At 40.4% G+C, this 24225-nt stretch overlaps 1 protein-coding gene across 1 annotated transcript in view; it reads left to right on the forward strand.

Annotated features, from left to right (window-relative positions):
• Positions 1-24225, forward strand: part of LOC106608787 (phospholipid-transporting ATPase ABCA1) — a 305836-nt gene that overhangs the window by 125279 nt on the left and 156332 nt on the right. The window contains exons 19-25 of the mRNA XM_014206928.2: positions 1198-1369; positions 5223-5354; positions 6974-7113; positions 8604-8741; positions 20877-21091; positions 21204-21236; positions 22746-22824. Coding sequence (XP_014062403.2) covers positions 1198-1369; positions 5223-5354; positions 6974-7113; positions 8604-8741; positions 20877-21091; positions 21204-21236; positions 22746-22824 — 909 coding nt within the window. The remainder of the gene's footprint in view (positions 1-1197; positions 1370-5222; positions 5355-6973; positions 7114-8603; positions 8742-20876; positions 21092-21203; positions 21237-22745; positions 22825-24225) is intronic.

Here is a 24225-nt window from a genome sequence, read left to right on the forward strand (position 1 = left end):
ATCTCTCTCAAATTCATGCACAAATTTGTTTACATCCCTGTTAGTGAACATTTATCCTTTGCCAAGATAATCCATACACCTGACAAGTGTGTCATATCAAGAAGCTGATTGAACATTATGATCATTACACAGGTGCACATTGTGCTTGGGACAATTAAAGGCCACTCTAAAATGTGCAGTTGTCACACAACACAAAGCTACAGTTGTCTCAAATTTTGAGGGAGCATGCAATTGTCATGCTTACTGCAGGAATGTCCAACAGAGCTGTTGCCAAAGTATTGAATGTTCATTTCTCTACCATAAGCCGTCTCCACCGTTGTTTTAGAGAATTTGGCAGTACATCCAACCGGCCTCACAACCGCAGACCACGTGTAACCACGCCAGCCCAGGACCTCCACATCTGGCTTCTTCACCTGCAGGATTGTCTGAGACCAGCCACTTGGACAGCAGTTGAAACTGAGGACTATTTCTGTCTGTAATAAAGCCATTTTTATGGGGGAAAAACTAATTCTGATTGGCTGGGCCTGGCTTCCCAATGGGTGGTCCTGGCTCCCAAGTGAGTGGGCCTATGCCTTCCCAGGCCCACGCATGGCTGCTGCGGTCCTGCCCAATCATGTGAAATCCATATAGGTCCTAATGAATTTATTTCAATTGACTGATTTCCTTATATCAGCTGTAGCTCGTTGGAATCGTTGGATTTTGCATTTATATTTTTGTTCATGTCACGGGCATCGTATGGAGTGGACCAAAATGCAGCGGGTATATTGATCATCATCTTATTTATTAAAGAAAAAACACTTAAACAAAACAAATGACGAAAACAGTCCCGTAAGGTGCACAGACTATACAGGAAACAACCACACACAAAACGCAAGAAAAAAACCAACCCATCTAAATATGGCTTCCAATTAGAGGCAATGACAACCAGCTGCCTCTAATTGGAGGTCCTACCAAACCCCAACATAGAAATAGAAAAACTAGATAAACTCATAGAAATAGAAAATGTAGAACATAAACCCAAAAACCCGAACCACACAAAACAAACACCCCCTGCCACGCATGACATATATATAAACATCTAATTTCATGTATGTAATGTATTATTTACCATCTATACATTCATTTAAAGACACGTAACATTGTCATATTCATTTGTCTAAAGCAGGATCATCTCTTTTTTTGTGTTTCATTTTAAAGATTATTTGGAAAAGCCACCACCCAATATGAAGGCAGGGGTCTCAATCAGGAACCTTGTAAAGATCTACAAAACGGGAAAAAAGCTTGCTGTGGATGGACTTAGTGTGGACTTCTATGAGAATCACATCACCTCTTTCCTTGGTCACAATGGCGCAGGAAAAACAACCACTATGTAAGTAACATAATAATACAAATGGACTGAAATTATGTAGTACTTTCCCAGGTGCTCAACGATTTAGCACTTGACATTATATGGGGGCAACTCACCTCATCCCCTGCCAATGTGTAACGTGGTTGATGCCATGGCCCAGGAGCCATTTTGACCCAGAAAGCTCAGCACACATCAGGTATAACAGTGGAGAGGTGAGAAGAGGTCATACAAACTATCAGCTCTCCATGGTTACACATTATATAGTGCTTTTCAGGGCCGTAACACTGCTTACACAAAGTTGATTGTGTGTGTTGGTTCATGCTGCAATTTGCCTGTCTACAACAGAGCCAATGGCAATATTCAGCTCTTAGCTCTGTTGCATTCCAAGTTTAATCCTTTCATCAAAGAACTTTGGCATCGCTCTCAGCTCATGGTGTTAGCACTATGGCCACAGCTCAGGTTGAGGCAAGCCTTCTGAGAGTACAATAAAGTAAGTTAGCAGCAGTGCCGGGGTGTAAGGGGGAGTCATTGGGGGAGTCATTGCTGGTCGAAAAACGAGTGCAAGAGGTTAGGTAAGGTTAAGACGGCACAAAATGAAGACCGTCAACAAGGCCAGAGAGTGAGTGAGGGAGAGGGAAAGAGAGAAAACGGGTGGGGAGATGAAGAGGATGAAGAGAGAGTGGATGGGGACAGTGAGAGCGAGGGAGAGAAAAAGAGAGAGAAAGATATAGATAGAGAATGTGTGGGTAGAGAGAGAGAGGGAACTGAAGAAGACAACAGGTCTCAGCTGAGCAAGCGGAATGAAAGCCAGAACTGAAGCGAGGGAGCAAAGCATGACAAGTAAAGGGAAGGACAAGCAAGTGCTTTGTCACCATCTAATACCAGTTGAACGTTCTGTCCACAAAGCTCTTTGTGACTAAGTGTGGCAATACGATATCAAAGACCCCATAAAACTTTCTTGCACTTGAAAAATAAATGAAATGAAAGATTTATCAATGCATTGTTGATTTGCACATTTGCACTCTATACTGAACAAATAATTGTACGCAACATGTCAATTGTTGGTCCCATGTTTCATGAGCTGAAGTAAAAAATGTTCTATAAGCACAAAAATCTTATTTCTCTCAAACTTTGTGCACAAATTTGTTTACATCACTATTAATGAGCATTTCTCCTTTTCCAATATAATCCATACACCTGACAGATTTGGCATATCAAGAAGCTGATTAAACAGCATGATCAATACACAGGTGCACCTTGTGCTGAGGACAATAAAAGTAAACCTTTAAATGTGCAGTTTTGTCACACAACACAATACCACAGATGTCTTAAGTTTTGAGGGAGTGTGCAATTGGCATGCTGACTGCAGGAATGTCCACCAGAGCTGTTGCCAGATAATTTAATGTTAATTTCTCTACCATAAGCTGCCTCCAACATCATTTTAGAGAATTTGGCAGTATGTCTAACTGGCCTCACAACCGTAGATCAAATGTAACCACGCCAGCCAAGACCTCCACTTCCTACTTCTTCACCTGCGGGATCATTTGAGGAGGAGGAGGGGGGTTGCTGAGGAGTATTTATGTCTGTAATACACCGCTCAAAAAAATAAAGGGAACACTTAAACAACACATCCTAGATCTGAATGAAAGAAATAATCTTATTAAATACTTTTTTCTTTACATAGTTGAATGTGCTGACAACAAAATCACACAAAAATAATCAATGGAAATCCAATTTATCAACCCATGGAGGTCTGGATTTGGAGTCACACTCAAAATTAATGTGGAAAATCACACTACACGCTGATCCAACTTTGATGTAATGTCCTTAAAACAAGTCAAAATGAGGCTCAGTAGTGTGTGTGGCATCCACGTGCCTGTATGACCTCCCTACAACGCCTGGGCATGCTCCTGATGAGGTGGCGGATGGTCTCCTGAGGGATCTCCTCCCAGACCTGGACTAAAGCATCCGCCAACTCCTGGACAGTCTGTGGTGCAACATGGCGTTGGTGGATGGAGCGAGACATGATGTCCCAGATGTGCTCAATTGGATTCAGGTCTGGGGAACGGGCGGGCCAGTCCATAGCATCAATGCCTTCCTCTTGCAGGAACTGCTGACACACTCCAGCCACATGAGGTCTAGCATTGTCTTGCATTAGGAGGAACCCAGGGCCAACTGCACCAGCATATGGTCTCACAAGGGGTGTGAGGATCTCATCTCGGTACCTAATGGCAGTCAGGCTACCTCTGGCGAGCACATGGAGGGCTGTGCGGCCCCCCAAAGAAATGCCACCCCACACCATGACTGACCCACCGCCAAACCGGTCATGCTGGAGGATGTTGCAGGCAGCAGAACGTTCTCCACGGCGTCTCCAGATTCTGTCACGTGCTCAGTGTGAACCTGCTTTCATCTGTGAAGAGCACATGGCGCCAGTGGCGAATTTGCCAATCTTGGTGTTCTCTGGAAAATGCCAAACGTCCTGCACGGTGTTGGGCTGTAAGCACAACCCCCACCTGTGGACGTCGGGCCCTCATACCACCCTCATGGAGTCTGTTTCTGACCGTTTGAGCAGACACATGCACATTTGTGGCCTGCTGGAGGTCATTTTGCAGGGCTCTGGCAGTGCAAAAGGCAGAGGTAGCGGTCCTGCTGCTGGGTTGTTGCCCTCCTACGGCCTCCTCCACGTCTCCTGATGTACTGGCTTGTCTCCTGGTAGCGCCTCCATGCTCTGGACACTATGCTGACAGACACAGCAAACCTTCTTGCCACAGCTCGCATTGATGTGCCATCCTGGATGAGCTGCACTACCTGAGCCACTTGTGTGGGTTGTAGACTCATGCTACCACTAGAGTGAAAGCACCGGCAGCATTCAAAAGTGACCAAAACATCAGCCAGGAAGCATAGGAACTGAGAAGTGGTCTGTGGTCTCCACCTGCAGAACCACTCCTTTATTGGGGGTGTCTTGCTTATTGCCTATAATTTCCACCTGTTGTCTATTCCATTTGCACAACAGCATGTGAAATGTATTGTCAATCAGTGTTGCTTCCTAAGTGGACAGTTTGATTTCACAGAAGGGTGATTGACTTGGAGTTACATTGTGTTGTTTAAGTGTTCCCTTTATTTTTTTGAGCAGTGTATATCCCTTTTGTGGGGAAAAACAAATTCTGATTGGCTGAACCTGGCTGCCAAGTGGGTGGGCCTATGCCCTCCCAGGCCAACCCATGGCTGCACCCCTGCCCAGTCATGTGAAATCCATAGATTATGGCCTAATTTATTTATTTCAATTAACTGATTTCCTTATATGAACTATAACTCAGTAAAATCTTTGAAATTGTTGCATATTGTGTTTATTTTTGTTCAGTATAGTTAATTTCACTCCAATTTCTTCTATAAATAATGATGTAGAAAGTTTACACATCTTGCTATTACTTCATGATGAGTTTGAAAGAAGACTAACTGCTAGTGGAAAGTGAGTGGGAATTGACGGGTTATAATGTTTTCACAAGCTGACTTAGATTTAATTCACTTTTTAAAGATGCTACTTCATTGCCGCTGCAATGATGTAGCATGTCTAGCTTCACAATTGTATAGTCAATGTGAATGTTATTGATTGATTAGCCAACCATGATACAGGTTGTTGATTGGTTGTTATATACTTGGAAATTGACGTCTGTTCCTGCCACCACTTATTCCAGAATTTTATAATCCAAATCATGAAAATGTGGTTATTTAAGATACATAAAATGATATTCATATTTGTAGATTAATTTACATGTGTTTTATGAAGGTTTTCAATTCGGTTTCCAGGGATACGGAAGTGAAAATGACGTCACACTTTCCCAGCGCATTTTCTTGTTCTCCGCTTATCCTATAGGTCGATCTTGACGGGACTCTTCGCTCCAACATCGGGGACCGCTTTCATAAATGGTTACGATATCCGCACGGACATGGACACCATTAGGAAGCATCTGGGAATGTGCCCTCAGCACAACGTCTTGTTCAATGAGTAAGTTGCATTCAACAGGTGAATCGATGTAGTTCAATCGCCTCTTCCATCACCTCTCAATATCCCAGCGGGCAAAACTGGTTGCAACCTTCAAAAAGGTGAATGTAAACATGGAAAAAATTCTCTACCCTCCTCTGTTCCCAATAAAAAAACACAACCCTCCCCATAGCAACAAAAAAAGTTAGACAACCCCCCCTAGTTTGTTAATTGTTTACTAATAAACTAGTGAATGTGCTAGAAAGCTCAAGAGCTACCTATCTAGCTAGTTGACTGCTGTGGCTAGACATAAATGACTTGTTTTGAAAGTTAATTTTGAACATTCAATGAAACTGGGAAACGTCCATGGCAGGCATTGTTGTCACCTTAACTGCTACATAACTTCTGAGTGATAGGAAGCAAGATTCCCATCACCAAATCAGTCTACATCACTGCACACATACCCATCATTACTACGACAACTAGCTTAGCCATGTCAGCAAATGACTGCTGTCTGAGTATACAGTACATATCTGATTTGGTCACTTGTAACTTCTGTTTGGACAGACAGTAGTCCAAAATGGATTTGAAAAGCAAAACTGATTTGAGCATTAAGGCCTGCAGTGTGAACAAGGCTTTAGAGACCATCTGGTTGTAATCTGCTTACATGACCTCTTCTCAACAGGATAAACATGTTAACATTTTCATTAAATGTGTCAAATTTTGCCCTGTGGGAGAGCCCACAGTTAATGTCATATTCCAAATCCAATATCTACAGTAACTTGCATCTCAAATCATTGCAATATTTTCCTCCTCCATCGTCTCCATTTTCAAAAATTGAACTAAGCTTCATTCTTTCCATCCACTTTCTTCCCTCTAATAGTGTCATTATTAACCATGATCCAGACTCACTGGCTGCCATTGTTAGATATGCCCTCTCATAACCGGGTTCTCTTCCATTCTCCCCTCTGCTGAGTGATCACCTGTGACCTCCGATGCCTCACGTCTCTTACATCATGATTATGACTGAGTACTGGCGAATTATGGCCATTAATATTTATCCCAACAGAACTGAAGTGTCTATATTTAAACTGGGGCTCTCAATATTAATGCGCACGGGAGGTAGACGCTAAAACGTACGCACAGATATGCCCGCCGGCGTTGCAGTCAAAATCATTCCACAGAAGTTTGTGACATCATGTTACGAATGGAGTCGGCTCGCTGGAGTGGAAACTGTGGTGTCAGAGTTGTGTGGATTGTATTAACGTGACAGATTGAGAGTTGATGATGAAGGTGCTTAGTAGGAGCTAATAAGTCATCTATGAATCATGAAGGACCATATAAAATTGGGTAATTAAGATCTTGTTAGAGGAGTCCAAGTTCATTTGAAGCCTAGTTCAGGAGATGCTATCCCATGTAACTTGAAGTACACTGAAACAACATATAGAATCAAACTATTTTCAATTATTATTGTCACTTGAGTCTGGAAATGCAGAAAATATTGGATCCACTTTTTGTACATTGGACCAAAAATTTGTATTTAGTGACGATTTTGTGCCTAATTTCACACACTTGCATTTTGGTATTCATTCTGTTGTTGATAAGTCAAATAATTGTTTCTTAATTGTATTTCTGATTCTTAGCCTTACAGTAGAGGAGCACATCTACTTCTACGCCAGATTAAAGGGTCGAAGCCGTGATGAAGTGAAAACGGAGATGGACCAAATGATCAAGGATGTAGGGCTGCCGCACAAACGCAAGGAACTTGCCAAGAACCTGTCAGGTGTGTGTGTGTGCCCGTGCAAATATTTGTGTCCTTGGGATCTATATGTATCGAGGGATCACAATCATGCACAAATGTTGTAGTAGCTCTCTACCCCAGCCACCACTTGTCAAACCGCGTGTACGTACGTGCGTGCCTGTGTGTGCCTGTAGAAATGCACCTATAAATGTGTGTTAGATGTATAATCCATTGTCTGGGGAGCAAGAAATATCCTTGGTAAATTGGCTCCAGTCATGGGTTGCATGTGAACAAAATCCCTGAAATAGAACTTTCAAGGTACATCTAGTCTGATACTTCCACAACACATGACACATTCACAACAGCTCCCAGGGTGTCCTGTGTGTGATCGTCTTATGTAGCTTTCTGTCATATATCAATTTCACGCTAGACAAAAGACAATAAAACATGCTCACACACTCTGTCTGACACATGCACACATACATGACCAGTCTTACACCAAAACATATGGATTCCTCATAACCATGTACAGACCTGTATTGCATTGCACAATGTCTCATATCTACTGCTGAGATGCCTATGATGTCTACAGTAAAGTTTTTATATTGATGCACAATCAGGTTTCTTCACCATTTGTGTACCTGCTTGTTATAAGGGCTCAATAATGGTATGAGCAATACATGGAAGGTGTGATATTCACACTGGCAATAACACAATAGCTTTCAAAAGTAGAAATGTTACACGTATCTGTTTCATGTACTTGTTGTTCTATCTGCGACAAAATGTCAAACGGACCATTAGCTACATACCTTGCCATTCTATGACATAGTATTTTTCCATCCTTATTGAGAAAGAGCCCTGATGGTTTTGATTTCAACCAAAAACTTAACCTTTATGAAAAGAAAATGCTGATAAACTGTAAGTGTTATCCTGAACACTCAAACACAGTAAAGGAAGAAATTGACCAGAATGAACAGCGATATATGCTTTTGAAATGTCAAAATCGATCAGCCCTATTCTTTGGTAAATTCTAGTTTTAATTTCATTCTGTGGTTTCTCATTCCTTCCCTGTATTGATCAATAAGGTCATTGATTAGCTAGGAAGTCTACACACCTGCTTTTCAGACTCTCATTTAAAGGAAAGAAAAGAAAACCGGCAGAGGTTGATTTGGAATTGGGCCTGTATGTTCTCTGAAGGGCACATGAAGTCCTATCCTATTGGTACCTATTTCCCTACATCTATCCAATTCTTTAAGGTCCACACAAGTGCTAGGGTGTAGGGGTCAGGGGTCAATTTGGAATTGGGATGTGTTTCCTTTGAAGGGGGCAGGAAGTGTGTCCTTTGAAGGGGGTAGGAAGTCTGTCCTTTGAAGGGGCAGGAAGTGTGTCCTTTGAAGGGGCAGGAAGTGTGTCCTTTGAAGGGGGTAAAAAGTGTGTCCTTTGAAGGGGGTAAAAGTGTATCCTTTGAAGGGGGTAAAAAGTGTGTCCTTTGAAAGGGGTAGAAAGTGACCAAACGTAAACTGTATCCTCAGGGGGAATGCAAAGGAAACTGTCGGTGGCCATCGCATTCGTGGGAGGATCCAACATCGTCATCCTGGATGAACCCACAGCAGGGGTGGACCCCTACGCCCGGAGAGGGATATGGGAACTTCTGTTGAAGTACAAAAAAGGTATGGGATCTGTCGGTCGAATTACAAATCCAATACCAAACCACTGTTGAGCTCCAGACTACAGACTATGTATGATGTTGTTTGGCGTGTTGACTTGAAGTATTTATTATGGGTCTTATCTCTGAACACATTTCTCAGGTTACAGGAATACCCAGAGTGAAATACAACTAAAACATCCCGAGTGACAAAAAACAAATCAAGGTCGATAATTTAGCTGTAGGAGGGCCCTGTGATGCTTATAGTTGAAAAAATGTAACATTTCCTAAATTGCATCCTGTACAGATCCTAAACAAAAGTAAAAGCATGTCAAACATGATCTTACATGGTGCATCTCCTTAGACCCAGATGTATATCTTAGTAGTATTGCTGTGTGTCAGTATGATTATTGTGGCATCAGTAGCCTCTGAAACACTAGAAACATGTCCACTCATCTGAGACCACACTGGTCCCCTATACAAGCATGCTGTAAGCCATCCATGCAAGTACATAACTTGAAATATTTCTGTTGGTGTATTCTGTAAGATGTAGTGATTATGTAGACAACAAGGAACTGAGAAACAACATCTAGCCTGACATAGAGGTAGTTTTGTAAGTGTTGCAAAAAAGGCAGCGATGGGATTAAATGGTTGCTAAACTGAGACATAGGGCCACATTCATCTATTGATAGACAAGTTAGATTGTTTCCCTTCCAAATTCTGCAAATATGGCCATCAAATACTTAAAGAGTAACTTTGATGTTCCCTCTACCCATCAAAAGAACTACATTAAATATAGTACAACAAAAAAAATAAGTGGTTTACGAGTTCAGAATATTGCCGTTGACGACCATTCATTTTATGGTAAAGTAAGATAAGAGGTCATCTCTCCAGGTTTAGCCAGAAAGAACAAACAAATATTACTAAAAGTGAGTTAGAGGTTCTCCATACATAAAAAAAAAATATATATATATATATATATATATATATATTATAATAATAATGATTGTTGATGCTTTCAAAAATATATGTTTTTGATTGGTCAAGTTTATACACTTTTGTTATTGGTATGTGGACACCTGCTTATCAAACATCTCATTCCAAAATCATGGGCATTAATATGGAGTTGGTCCCCCTCTGCTGCTATAACAGCCTCCACTCTTCTGGGAAGGCTTTCCACTAGATGTTGGAACATTGCTGCAGGGACTTGCTTCCATTCAGCCACAAGGGCTTTAGTGAGGTCGGGCACTGATGTTGGGCGATTAGGCCTGGCTCGCAGTCGGCATTCCAATTCATCCCAAAGGTGTTCGATGGGGTTGAGATCAGGACTAAGCAGACCAGTCAAGTTTTTCCACATTGATCTCGACAAACCATTCTGTATGTACCTCGCTTTTTGCATGGGGCATTGTCATGCTGAAACAGGAAAGTGCCTTCTCAAAACTGTTGCCACAAAGTTGGAAGCACAGAATGGTCTAGAATGTCATTGTATGTTGTAGCGTTAAGATTTCCCTTCACTGGATCTAAGGGGCCTAGCCCGAACCATGACAAACAGCCCCAGACCATTATTCCTCCTCCACCAAACTTTATATTTGGCACTATGCATTCGGGCAGGTGGTGTTCTCCTGGCATCCGCCAAACCCAGATTTGTCAGTTGGACTGCCAAATGGTGAAGCATGATTCATCACTCCTGAGAATGCGTTTCCACTGCTCCAGAGTGCAATGCCGGCGAGCTTTACTCCACTCCAGCCAACGCCTGGCACTGTGCATGGTGATCTTAGGCTTGTGTACGGCAGCTCGGCCATGGAAACCCATTTCATGAAGATCCCGACGAACAGTTATTGTGCCGACGTTGCTTCCAGAGGCAGTTTGGAACTTGGTAATGGGTGTTGCAACCGAGGACAGATCATTTTTTTCACGCTACCTGCTTCAGCACTGAGAGGTCTTGTTCTGTGAGCTTGTGTTGCCTACCACTTCGTGGCTGAGCCATTGTTGCTCCTAGACGTGGCTGAAATAGCCACTTCTGTAATTTGACAGTTTTCTTACCATAACATGTTCATACCATTGAAGCCCAATGTGGCATTTTTGCAACATTTCCATAAAATTGTTCTACAAACTGATTCATTTCATGATCAGGGGCATATTACAAGTATTTCTGAGGTAATACATTTTTTTTACATTTAGACCTATGCTTGGGTCTCACATGGTTTTAACGAACACTCTAGTTCAATTAGCACTTCATTTATTTTGTTTTAAAGACCCTTTTAAGACCCTTTTTTTAAGACCGGCAATGACGCAACTGTCTTCCCAGTCTACGGTATTGTCATGTAGACCAATAGTGATGACTAGATGACAGCGACAATAAGGCATCTGAGATGCATCCAATTCGATAACACAGTTAACACGCTCGTTAATTGTTGACATTCAACTGCTTGTCACTTTGTAGCCCGCACTTTTGCTGGTTTGCCCAGGCTAGACAATGACTGAAAATCAAGATATGGACATTATAATAACACATTTCCTACAGATGTCAAAGTGTTTAATGTGCATTAAGTGGCATTTCGTCCTCGCTATGTCATTAGCAGTGTTCTTTCTAATCAAGTCTGATTCAGAGCTTGAGATAACTCTCGTTTAATGAGAACATTCACATCCATAATAGTTAAGTGAGTCATACTGTATCAGGTCTTATTGGCACCACAATGTTGATAATGGTGCTAAAGTTGATCACTGAAACAAATTGCATTGAGAGTGTATTTGTTTGAAACCAAAACCAAGGTGTAATATTGCATTTTTTATTTCCTTCGCTAATTGTTTTGCTGTTTCTAGAGAAAGTGTGCAGAGAATGTCCATGTTTCGGGTTGTTTGAACTGCTATTGGTTCTGTTGTTATACTTTTGTTGTTTGTCTTTCTGACAGGATAAAACCATTAAACAGTTTACGTTATCGTCTGAAATAGGGAAGTGCTTTAAGGCTGAAACTTAAGATAAGCTTGAGTAACTCAGACTTTTGGTTAAGTTACAGGTTTCAGCCCTTAATTCTTGATTGTTCAAAGTATTTCATTGACAAGGACGTATATTATATTGTTATGCTAATTGTTTTACTATGAAATTGTATCTTATTCTCAAAGGTTCCCATTGGTCAGTCTCAGTGATATTGTTAGTGTGTAATTGACGACTTTCACACAGTTCTTTTGAAGTAGCTTTACTTGTAACTGTAGATAGAAAATATAATTTACTTTCTAATTAACTATGTTCAATAGGCACTAATGTTGTCCTTATTGGCCTCTTCCTCATGTAGACATTTGGGTCCTCAGAATACATAGCATGTTCGCTTTTAGTTATTCCTCAGAAGATCTCTTACACTGTAGAAGATCTTTGCTGATCTATGAGCTTCTTTGTTTTCTTCAAAAAATATATGGGGGATTTAATACATTCCAATTAAACTTGTGCTGAGAGCACTTGACATTCCCCTATATGAATTGTAGATGTGTTAAAGAGTGACTGCCTTTAAAAAGCAACAAATCCCTTTGAAAACGTCTTATATGGCAGCGATATGAGTCAGAAACAGTTATTCTAGTGTCAAAATTGACTACAAAGTGTTAAGAGGAAAATGTTGGCCATAAAGTCAGTCTTGTCTTAAACAGAGTTTAGAACATCTGTCCGTCACAACGGGGGGTATGATATTTATGCCTCTGTAACTTTCTCACTCATCATTATCATTATTCATGATTATCTGTGATCATGTTAGCATCCACATTAATGTAGTAGTAAAAGTGACTCCAAAATGACACAATAGATTATATACCATTCACTTCTATTGATCACAACATAATCCAAAACCAAAACAAATTGCAAATGCACAAGTGGGATGTAGTCACAAGAGTGATGTAGTCATTGTGGGATGTAGTCACAAGCGGGATGTAGTTACAAGCGTGACTTAGTCATAAGTGTGATGTAGTCATTGTGTGATAGGAATATGGATAGAAATAATACACTTTTGACTACTTTAATGCACTATAAGTGAATTTCTCCAAATACATATGACGCCTTCATATGACGCCTTCAAACTAGATAATAAAAGTGATTTAATTTCTAAACAGTAAAAAAGATACTGTATGTATGAAAATACCCTCAAATAAAAGGTGACATTCTGTACTGTCACCTCGTATGAAACATTTGATCTCAAATCCAAAATTCTGGAGTATAGAGCCAAATAAAAAAATATCTTTCCAAATAAATACGGAGGGGAGTGTAAATATGGGTATACATACAGCAGGCGTTCTTAAACTTTTTCAGCCTGGGACCCAAATTATAAATTCTGCGTTTTCCTGGGACACAAGCTTAGGAAAATATGCAACTATACGTAAATATCGGTACATTTCATTGCCCTTATGCCAAAAAAAAGCAATATAGACAAAAACAAATAACAATGAAATACCCATAAATATATTTTCATGTTAAATTTTTCCCCATTAAAAACAGTCTTGCATACCTGTCTAGGTTGGAACTGTTGCTGTTAAAATACAATAAATAATTTAATTCTGAACTGGAATAAACGGATTAATCACATCACACAGATGTATAACAGAACACACACACACACACACACAGGCTTTTTGATCGTACAACCCTAAGTAACAGTACAGATAAAACATTCTGCCCTAATGTACATCTTACTGTATAAATTATTCTTGCTAGAAAGTCTAGGTTTGAACTGTTGCTCTTAAAACACTTTTATTCTGAACTGGAATAAACTGATTGATAACATCACACAGATGTAGACCAGAAAACACACATACACACAGTCCTAATGAGAGGTGTGTGGCTGGTTGAAGTTTTCAACAAGCATGTCTATTCTGGGCTGTTTTTGACAGTGCGACACTGAGGTCATGCTCAGCATTGACACTGGTTCTGTACTTGAGAACCCTGACTTGCATTGGTATGTGGTGTCAAACTGGATCAGAACATCTACTGCTTTCTCAGTCAGGCAGGAGACTGCTTCCTGCTGTAGATGAGCAACCCAGAACTGTGTGAGTGTTTGTCTCAAAAAGCATCTTGCTTCAATCAGTTTATTCCAGTTCAGAATAAAAGGTATTACTTGTAACAGCAACAGTTCCAACCTAGACTTGTTTTCAACAATAATATCTACAGTAAAATGTACAGTAGGCCTGATAATTTTTCAACATCTGTACTGTTTCTTGGGGTTGCACTATCAGTAGCTAGTTAGCTTGCTTTGGCTAACGTTAGCTATTGCCTGTGTAACGTTACAAGGCCAGGGGATTGTTTGAAAGAGAAACTCACATCTACTACTATAAGAAATAGTACTCCCTTATTTCTGCTTATCATCACCTGTTATAAAATGACAACAATGCCTTGCTAGTTGACTTACTTTTACACTTTCGAAGCACTGTTTCCTGAAACATTCAGCCCTCTTCTGAAATAACTCCCTGGGTTTACCTTCATGTTGTGACTGGATGTTTGGTCAGGATGAGTCGTTTTATTAATTTGTTCGTTTTGAGAGACTCATTACTAAGCACGTCCCCACACAAAACACATTGTGGGCGCTCCTCGTTATTTCTCAAAGTTTATATGAAAGAGACAAAAAGTCATCACTGTATTTGCGTTTCATGACGATTGTGCTCAGTCAGAACACGTAGCTAGCATGAGTCCATTTCATGACAGCGGTGAGTGATGGCGAGTGGGAATAACAAGTCAGTGGCTTGAACGACAACGCTGCATCGTGTGGGTCGCGGAGTGATCTTCAAGAAAACTGCAGAAAAAAGGATCCGGTAAACCGCGAAACACACGGGCATCTCCCTCTACCTCTCCCTCTTGCGCAGCTGCCAAACTGAGCAGAGACAGCTGATAAACAGAGAGCGCACTGAACCGAGAGCGCAGTTGCATTTGGCCAAATCAATTCCAGTAATTCATGATATAATTATACATTTACGTAGCGACCCACCATTAACAGGTCCTTTGGGTCGCGACCCATACTTTAAGAAATGCTGGTATACAGTATAAACAGTAAGTATATTAGTTATTTACACATAGGTGCCTTGATCTGAGAGAGATGAGAGTTTGACTGTAGTGGAGGTGTGGCAAGAGAGACTCCACACTATTGTGCTCTAACTCAACACTCTCAAAACACTAAGAAACCCTATCCTTCCAACTCATCTTTAACTTCCATCTTATCTCAATTAAAATGTTCTATGTAGATGGGATTAACATAACATTTATTGAGTATTCTCTTTATGTACAGCCTGTTTGAAGTAAAAGAAGTAGACAACCTCAAAACTATGTGCAAGTAATGTTTCTAAACATAGAGCCTTTAATGGGCATCAATTAGTGAAGAGCTGCTGAGGAGTGTGTTGAATGTCAGTCTTAGTTAGTGGCTTAGTAATAAAAAATAGCTGTATTAACATGCAACACTTCAGGCAGGTTATCCATTTCTCATTTAATGAAACAGGTAAAGTTCAGGTATAGAAAGTGTCCACATTACTGATCTAGTTAGGACGGAATACATATTAGGAACATTGCCATTCCTTCTCCTCAGACCTCACCCTTCACCTTGTCAAGTCTGATGCTTGAATAGTACAGGGTTTGGACTTGACTAGACGAGGGTTGAGGAGGACGGGTGACGATTGACTGGTTTAGAGTTTAGATGACTAGATGATAGGTGATGTCTGAAGAGGAGTGAAAATGTTCAGAATATGAATTCTATGTGCTTCCTTCAGCCTAAGTATACACACCTCAATTTGCTTGTCAATGAACAATATCTTGCTGCTGTTAAAGTGTATGAAAGTCTAAATCCCTCCATTTGATGTAGGCCTACAAAAGCAGGATTTTAGATCTCTGGCACTATGTTGTATGCAGTCACAGCACAGGAGATTTACCTGCATATCCCACTACTATGATCTATCACTTTGTGCCGTAATGCACCACAACACACCATCAATCAGTATACCTTTGTGGACTGCACACCAAACAAACACATTTATTTTACTCCCACCTTCCATCATGCAGTGTGTTTTTATTATTTCTCCCTGTAAACTAATGCAATCCCTTGAAATCAACAGTGAGCACGAACAGCCATGCAAAATTAGCCATGTCAGTAGTAACGAATCACATGAGACTACCCACATAAAAAAATACTACAGTACTTACTATAGAATTCTGTAGTATACTGTAGAATACTATGCTACACACTATAGTATACCTCGACAATATGTAGTACTTACTGTACTATAGAATGTTGTAGAATACTGTAGAGTACTATAGAAAATACAGTATTAATTGCTGTAAATACTACAGTAATGTCTGCAAAACGCTACACTTTTTTTTACTAAATAGTACAGTATTTTATTTGCATATAACCTGCACATTCCCCTTCCTTATATCCCAATTTGTTCCACCAAGAAGTGAGAAACATACTGTACATGCCAAATATAGACCATATATCGTATGCCCTACAGGTTACAGAAAAGAGCAGAAGCTCTGAACTATCCGTTCAGACTCCAGTGCAACCTACCTACAGGTTATGGAACATTTTTCTCTTTTAGTTTTTCTCCAGTAGGTTCCCTCAAGGAGAAAGCCTCCACTTCTATGTCAAAGATAATAAAACAAAAACACGAAAGTAAATATATCAGTAATGTCGGCAAAAACACTACAGTAAATACTACAGTATACTACAATCCGCAAAAACACTACAGTAATTACTAAAGTATATTCTACAGTTTTCTTTTACTAAGGTATTTATTCTATAGTTAACGGTAAATACTACAGCATACTACAGTATACTAAAGTTAATCCTGCAGTATTCACTTGTGTTTTGCTAACTTTTGTCTGCAGAAACACAAGCGAATACTAAAGAAAGTCCGCAAAAACACTACAGTGAATACTATAGCATTCCATAGTATATAGTATTTTTTTTATGTGGGTTTCTGCCACACTCCTCCCAATCTCCTCATCTCCCCCACTCAAAGATCAGCACTTTTCCATACATTTCATTCGCATGGAAAGCGCATTCCGTCACAATTGGTAAAATGTAGACACACCTGGAGCCACCTCACATCATCATTCTGGAGGCATTGTTTTAGGACAGCATTACGCTAGATTGGAAAATAGTGTTGGAGCAGTTGCTGACTAACTGTGAATAACTTTAGCTGGTTAACTGTGGTGAGAAACAAGTAACTTATTTACAGTTAGTTAGCTACTGCATCTCTCTTTGCAAGCAAACACAATGCTACCTCCAAATCTAATAATGTGGCTCCACTAATGTTTACATTTTGACCATGTGACATCCTCTTTCCATGTGTATTGATCTGCTTGTTTGAATATTTTCAGAGTCCCATAAGATTTTAGTGAGATACTCAATGGGCATCTTGGCAACGGTTAAAATCAAATCCAATCAAAGTTTATTGGTTGCGTATATAGATGTGGTAGATGTTATAGCAGGTGCAGCAAAATGTTTGTTACTAGCTCCTAACAATGCAGTAAAATGTCAAACAAGTCAAAAAAAAATATATATATATATTATCAAGAAACCTCAGAACGAATCCAATTAACAACCCAAATGATACTGTGAAAGTAATCCAAATGTAATCTATATGTACTTTGGATGAATGTACAGAAGATATACTAAGAATGATATGTACAGCAGTAGATATATTAGATATACAGTGCATTAGGAAATTATACAGACCACTTGACTTTTTCCACATTTTGTTACGTTACAGCCTTATTCTAAAATTGTTTTTTTTTTAAATCCCCCTCATAAATCACAAAGCATAAACAGTTTTTTTGGAAATTTTTGCAAAGTTTAAAAAAATAAAATGCTGAAATATCACATTTAAGTATTCAGACCCTTTACTCAGTATTTTTTTGAAGCACCTTTGGCAGTGATTATTGCCTCAAGTCTTCTCGGGTATGACGCTACAAGCTTGACACACCTGTATTTGGGGAGTTTCTCCCATTCTTCTCTGCAAATCCTCTCAAGCTCTTTCAGGTTGGATGGGGAGCGTCGCTGCACAGCTATTTTCAGGTCCCTCCAGAGATATTCGATCGCGTTCAAGTCTGGGCTCAAGGACATTCAGAGATGTCTCTGTCACGTCCTGACCAGTAATAGGGGTTATTTGTTATTTTAGTTTGGTCAGGACGTGGCAGGGGGTATTTGTTTTATGTGGTTCAGGGTGTGTTTGTGTATGTGTTCATGTAGAGGGGCTATTTGGTTTATAGGGTTCAGGGTGGTTGTTTATGTAGAGGGGTATTTGATTTATGTATTCCGGGGTTTTTGGGTTATCGTTCTATGTTAGTTTATTTCTATGTTCCGTCTAGGTGTTTGTATTTCTATGTTTTGGTCATGGGGATTGGGGCCTTCAATTGGAGGCAGCTGTCTATCGTTGCCTCTGATTGAAGGTCCTATATTAAGGAGTATGTTTGTCATGGGATTTTGTGGGAGATTGTTGCTGTGTATAGCTTTGTGCCTTACCGGCTTGTTCTTTGTCGTCGTGTTTTTTTGTATACGTGTTTATTTTGGTTTTCCTTCTTTGTCCGTTAATAAAAGAAGATGAGTATACATTTTCCCGCTGCGTCTTGGTCTAAACCCTACGACACCTGTGACAGTCTCAACCCTGACTAGTCTCCCAGTCCCTGCTGCTGCATGATACTGCCACCACCATGGTTCACCGTAGGGATGGTGCCAGGTTTCTTCCAGACATGACGCTTGGCATTCAGGCCAAAGAGTTCAATCTTGGTTTCATCAAACCGGAGAATCTTGTTTCTCATGGTCAGAGGGTCTTTAGGTGCTTTTGGAAAACTCCAAGCAGGCTGTCATGTGCCTTTTACTGAGGAGTGGCTTCCATCTGGCCGCTCTACCATAAAGGCCTGATTGGTGGAGTGCTGCAGAGATGGTTGTCCCTCTGGAAGATTCTCCCATTTCCACGGAGGAACTCTGAACCTCCTTCAGAGTGACCATCGGGTTTTTAGTCACCTCCCTGATTAAGGCCCTTCTCCCCTGATTGCTCAGTTTGGTCGTGTGGCCAGCTCTAGGAAGAGTGTTGGTGGTTCCATTCTTCCATTTAAGAATGATGGCGGCCACTGTGCTCTTGGGAATCTTCAATGGTGCAGATTTTTTGGGGTACCCTTCCCCAGATCTGTGCCTCAACACAATCCTTCGACCTCATGGCTTGGTTTTTGCGCTGACATGCACTGTCCACTGTGGGACCTTATATAAACAAGTTTGTTTCTTTCCAAATCATGTCCAATCAATTGATTTTACCACAGGTGGATTCCAATCAAGTAGTAGAAACATCTCAAGGATGATCAATGGAAACAGGATGTACCTGAGCTCAATTTGAAGTCTCATAGCAAAGGGTCTGAATACTTATACAGAAAATAAGGTTTTCTGTTTTTATAAATTTGCAAACATTTCTAAAAACCTTTTTTTGCTTTGTCGTTATGGGGTTTTGGGTGTAGATTGAGGGGGAAAACATAATAAGAATAAGGCTGCAATTTAACAAAATGTGGAAACAATCAAGGGGTGTGAATACTTTCCGAAGGCACTGTAGGTTCAATCAAGAGCTTAGCATAACACAGTGATAATTCTGTGGCATAACTCTGCGGCAGAGAAAAATGTAGAAGCTCAGAGGAAGAGAGGGCATAAGGGATGGGAGGGAAAAGTTTGGTTCTCGGCTTCTCCAAACGAAATAGCATAGTGCTACGTGAGGCTATGGTTAAGACCTCTGTGTGTGTCCTTATCCCGGGGATAATGCGACCTGTGGGGATACAAATTGAACTAGCTCGGAGGGAGAAAATGCGACGCTCAGCAGATAACCCTGACCTTTTGTAATAATGACAGCAAATCTTACCCCCCAAAATGCCCTAAAAATCCAGCCGGTCAGCTAATCAAGAGAGAATGTGTATCATATCATGGAACTGTATGTTCGAGTGTACAATGCACTTCTACTTGTGCCTGTTACTGTTTCAACTGAGATAGAATGAATTCTCCTGGTGAAGGACTTCATTATCATTGCCAATATTATGCAGATAAAATGCTCAATACCACAAGACACCACGTTGTACATCTTACTTTTACTCTTGTCGGTATCTTGTAACATAGGGGTTGCTAGTTTTCCCACTGTTGTTTTACACAATGGTTGCATGCAGTGTTCTCTTCTAATTTCCCGACAGTTTAGCAGTATTGCTGTATGTAGCCTGTAACTTCATTATTTCTTCTTAAAATGAAAATATCCTGGTACCCTTCAATAAAGCCACTTCAAAGCAAATCTTTAAGTCCTAATCTTCCTTGCATTTCAGGGTTTTGATTCTGTTCTGAAATGTGGCAAAAATCAACAATAACCGAGACACATTTTAATGCTGCCACCATTCACGCTGTGACCTAACGACATCCAGCTAGATGACCATGCTGTGACTTCATCACATATCTCATGTCTACTTCCTGATTGACTGGGAATGTGCTGATTAGTATGTGTTAGTTCAGGGTGCATGATATGACCCTCCACTCCCCCTGTGAATAAGCAGGCTCCGGTGTCGTATATTCTCTGTGGATGTGATTTGGTTTCTCTCAAATAACTTCTGCTGACAAAAATTTAAACTTCAAAAATGTTTGGAAGCACAACAAAGGAATTGTCTATGCAACATTTTATGTTGGGTCTATGCATAATTTTATGTTGGTTACATTTTATTCTATTCAGGTGGAAGTGTATGTAGTTGTTGTTGTTTCTTACTTGATTTGGAAGGAAGACTGGTATTGCAGAATTTGTCCTTTGTTCCACATTCCAACCCACACACAATCTCGTTTCTTCGAATACAACTACAGTAGGCTATGACTTGCAAACCCAGAGGGGTGTATATTGAGGAAATAAGCACAACACCACAATATGGAAACAGATTGCAGACTTGGCTCTGTTCAAAGACTTTACATTTATTATAATTTTTTGGTCCAATTTATGTATTTCTCAAGATGGTTGACAGAACAAACAAACTAGTTCCAGAGCACTGACTCACACACATGTACACAAACTCACTCTTACTTTCTCTTTATTTTTGTCTGTCTCACACACATACACAAACACAGTCCACCTACACTCCAAATTGGGCCCATTGAGTGAAATCAATAGTTTTGTTGGCTCCATCTTTCTCCCGCAGGTCGCACAATCATCCTCTCCACTCATCACATGGATGAGGCGGACATCTTGGGAGACCGCATTGCCATTATCTCTCACGGCAAGATGTGTTGTTACGGCTCCTCCCTGTTCCTGAAAAAATACTTTGGCAGTGGCTACTACCTCACTCTGGTCAAGGCCGGAAATGAGCAAATTACCAACGAGCGCAGCGGAGTCAAGCAGGGCCAGGTGAAAGAGGTAAATGGAATAGGGTGATGATGCCCCTAGACACTGATCTTGGGTCAGTTTAGCATTTTAAGACTAAGGTTTGGAATAGGTGAGGGGAATCTGATCCTCAATCTGTACCTAGGGGAAACATCAGGAAACATCACCCCGGACCAAGGTAAATACTGTAAATACTGTGTGCTGCATTTTGCTGTCTGTTTTGGGACTAGGAAATGTCATTCTCGTGTTGTATTGATAACAAATCAATATGATTACTAATAACAGTTGAAATAACATGCCCCCAAAATAAAAATGGTTCTCTATTTAGGAAATGATGGAGCTGGTTGAACTCCACATATGACACTTCGTTATATAAAAATGACAGATAAGCAAGTGTTACCCAACAGAAAATCCCAACTTCTGTTTTATTTTGATTGGCTATGAGTTTTCACCTTAGTTTCATTTGGTCAATGTGAGCTAAACATGTAACTCTGGTGCATATTTTCAATTACCCATTTATGATGTCTGATCCCACATTGGACAACATCATGACACCAATCTATAATTCACCAATAATGGGGCAAGATCATTTGTTTGACTTTTTGCATCTGGCGGGAAGCATTCCAATAGTAATCTCTAAGACACATCAGCAACATTTGCCACACACTCCATTATCGACAGGGTTCCTGTGACTTTCCAGAGTGAAAGTTGCCCTCCCCTGTAATGATCTGTGTTTAGTCTCCCCCAGCATGAAAATTGGCAGACACCTCCGCACTGGATGATACTAATTGTCATGAGGGAGGGGGGGAGCGGGTTTCTTGATCTAGCTCCTTGCAGTGCCTTGCACACGGTTTTAATCAATAGGAGCAAATTAACAAGATGCACCGATGCAAGCAGGGTTACAGCAATTACCATTAGTCTACAGGCCCTTTGTGGAGAGAGGAGTAATTTGTAAAAAAAAATATATAAAAAAAGAAGAACAAAAACACATTTTGCAAAGAGAGCTTTAATGCTCCCCCAAAATGACTTGCTACATCAGCCCACTGATGCAGACAGCAGCTAAGCATAAGCCTTAGTACTTGGCCTGTAGTTTTCATAAAAACCTAATGTAATGCTGCCCATTCTGTCCGTTGACTGGAAAGTTGTGCCAATGCTACCATCCAGGTTTCGAACTTGGGTCGCCTGCACTACTGTGTTATCACATTGAGCTAAATCTTAGGCATTAGCTTGGGGTAGATAACACAAGTCTTCAGGTCTCTGGCCAGGTTACTCCTCATATATGGGATTTTGTTACACATGTATTTGCTAAATTAAATGTTCATATCATGAACTCATGATACGATGGTTGAGCGAATAATATGATACATATGCGGTGTCCATATTAGGACAGCCTCAGTCTGAGTATGACTTTTTCCAAATCTCAGCAGGCCTGCTGAGGCTTTCCTAATATGGGCAACTTATTCAGTATATGATGGTTTGTAGTGGATCCCCCTTACAACTTCCCAGTATATGGTAAGTACAGCATCTGTTGGTGCTGACAGCCAAACTTAGCTCTAATGAAACACTAACGAGTTGGACCACTGTGGTAATTCCATTAATATGAGATATGAGGGGAGAATTGTGGAGGTGATAATCAGTCTGAGAGCTCTACAGTGATGATGAATACTTTAAAATTTCTCTCTAATAGGAGACTGATGAGACCTTGAGGAGAACCAGTCTGGATGAAGGGATTGCGAGCCAGAACTGGAGCAACTCTGACCCCACAGGTAGAACCAGCGATAACACCACTTCATTTATCCAAACTATATTTGGCTATATCCAAACTAATAATTGAATTGAATAAATGACTAGAAGTCCTACTGAGACTGAGGCTGTCCTAATATGAACACCGTACATACATCATTATTTGCTCAACCAACATATGGTGAGTTCATGATAGTGCTTTTTCAAGTACTCAAAGCACGTAAAGTGGAACTGACAGAGTTTGAACTTCTTTACAGATACGAAACAGAATCATAATATCATTCAAAAATATCAAATTCATAGTTTCTCCTACAAAACCAATTATATAGGAAGTTTTAAAAATAGGTACTATTTGACTCAGCGGTTCATGTCTTACACTAAGGCATTGTTGGCAGAATAGATGGATGCAGTTCAATGCATGATATAATTCACCAATACATTTCTTGGTAGTCCAAAAAATATTGCTGTCAGGTTTTTAATCACAGCTGGCCTGGTACATTGTTTGCTGCCTCCATTCAGGATACACTGTTTCAGTTTCTTTGACTCAATATTTTGGACAAAAACAGACTAATTTAATTAACTAAGGCTGTGAATGTCAATACAATCAAACTAGCAAAGGCAATGATCATAAGGCAATCATAACGTGGCTAATAGGCTAGCGTATCTATTTATGTAGCAAGCTAAAAATCACCTAACGTTAGCTAGATGGCTAGCTAGATAGTTAGCTAGCTGCTAGGATGATGTCATGTCATTGGAGGAGTGGGTGAGTGACTTACTTTTCCCCTCATATCGTTTTTCGATGCCTATATACAGCTAGAGATGCAGGTGTCATTTGGTTAGCCAGCAAGAACTTGAACGACTGTGTTATACAGTTAACATATCTTGCATTCGCAAATTCACTCTGGCTATCTACTCCAATTTCAGAGCACTCTTGTCTGTGTGCCAGAGCGCCGAATAACTGATGAATTTATGAACGCGCAACTGCCGCTGAATATGACCGATGTCAGTAAACATAGGAAAAAAAGTAGTCATGAATGCTCTAGATAACATGTAAGCAGCCTAACCAGCTCTGTTAGGGCGAGTAAAATGGTCAGTGAGATGTTCTGTCATTTGTGTCTGGAATTAGCTAGCTTGCAAGCTAGCCAATTTTAGCCAGTCAACTTGGGTGCTTGGTTCGGACAAGGCAAGCTGCAGAAGGACGAGTAGGCTACAATTCCCCATCGTTTATCAGTGTAATTTGACGGCCAACAAGCGGAAAAAGTTTGAGAGGGTTTATCTAATGTTCCTTACTGAGATTTTAGATCATCTTGCTCAGGCTAGCATTAGTTGTTGATCTTGTTGTTGTTCATGTGCATAACTGAGGGAGAGAGAGCCTACCTTTCATGGTTATTTGATCAATAGGATTGTAAAGTTACCAAATGTAA

This window comes from Salmo salar, chromosome ssa07 (genome assembly GCF_905237065.1).
Source record: "Salmo salar chromosome ssa07, Ssal_v3.1, whole genome shotgun sequence".
Classification (NCBI taxonomy): Eukaryota; Metazoa; Chordata; class Actinopteri; order Salmoniformes; family Salmonidae; genus Salmo; species Salmo salar.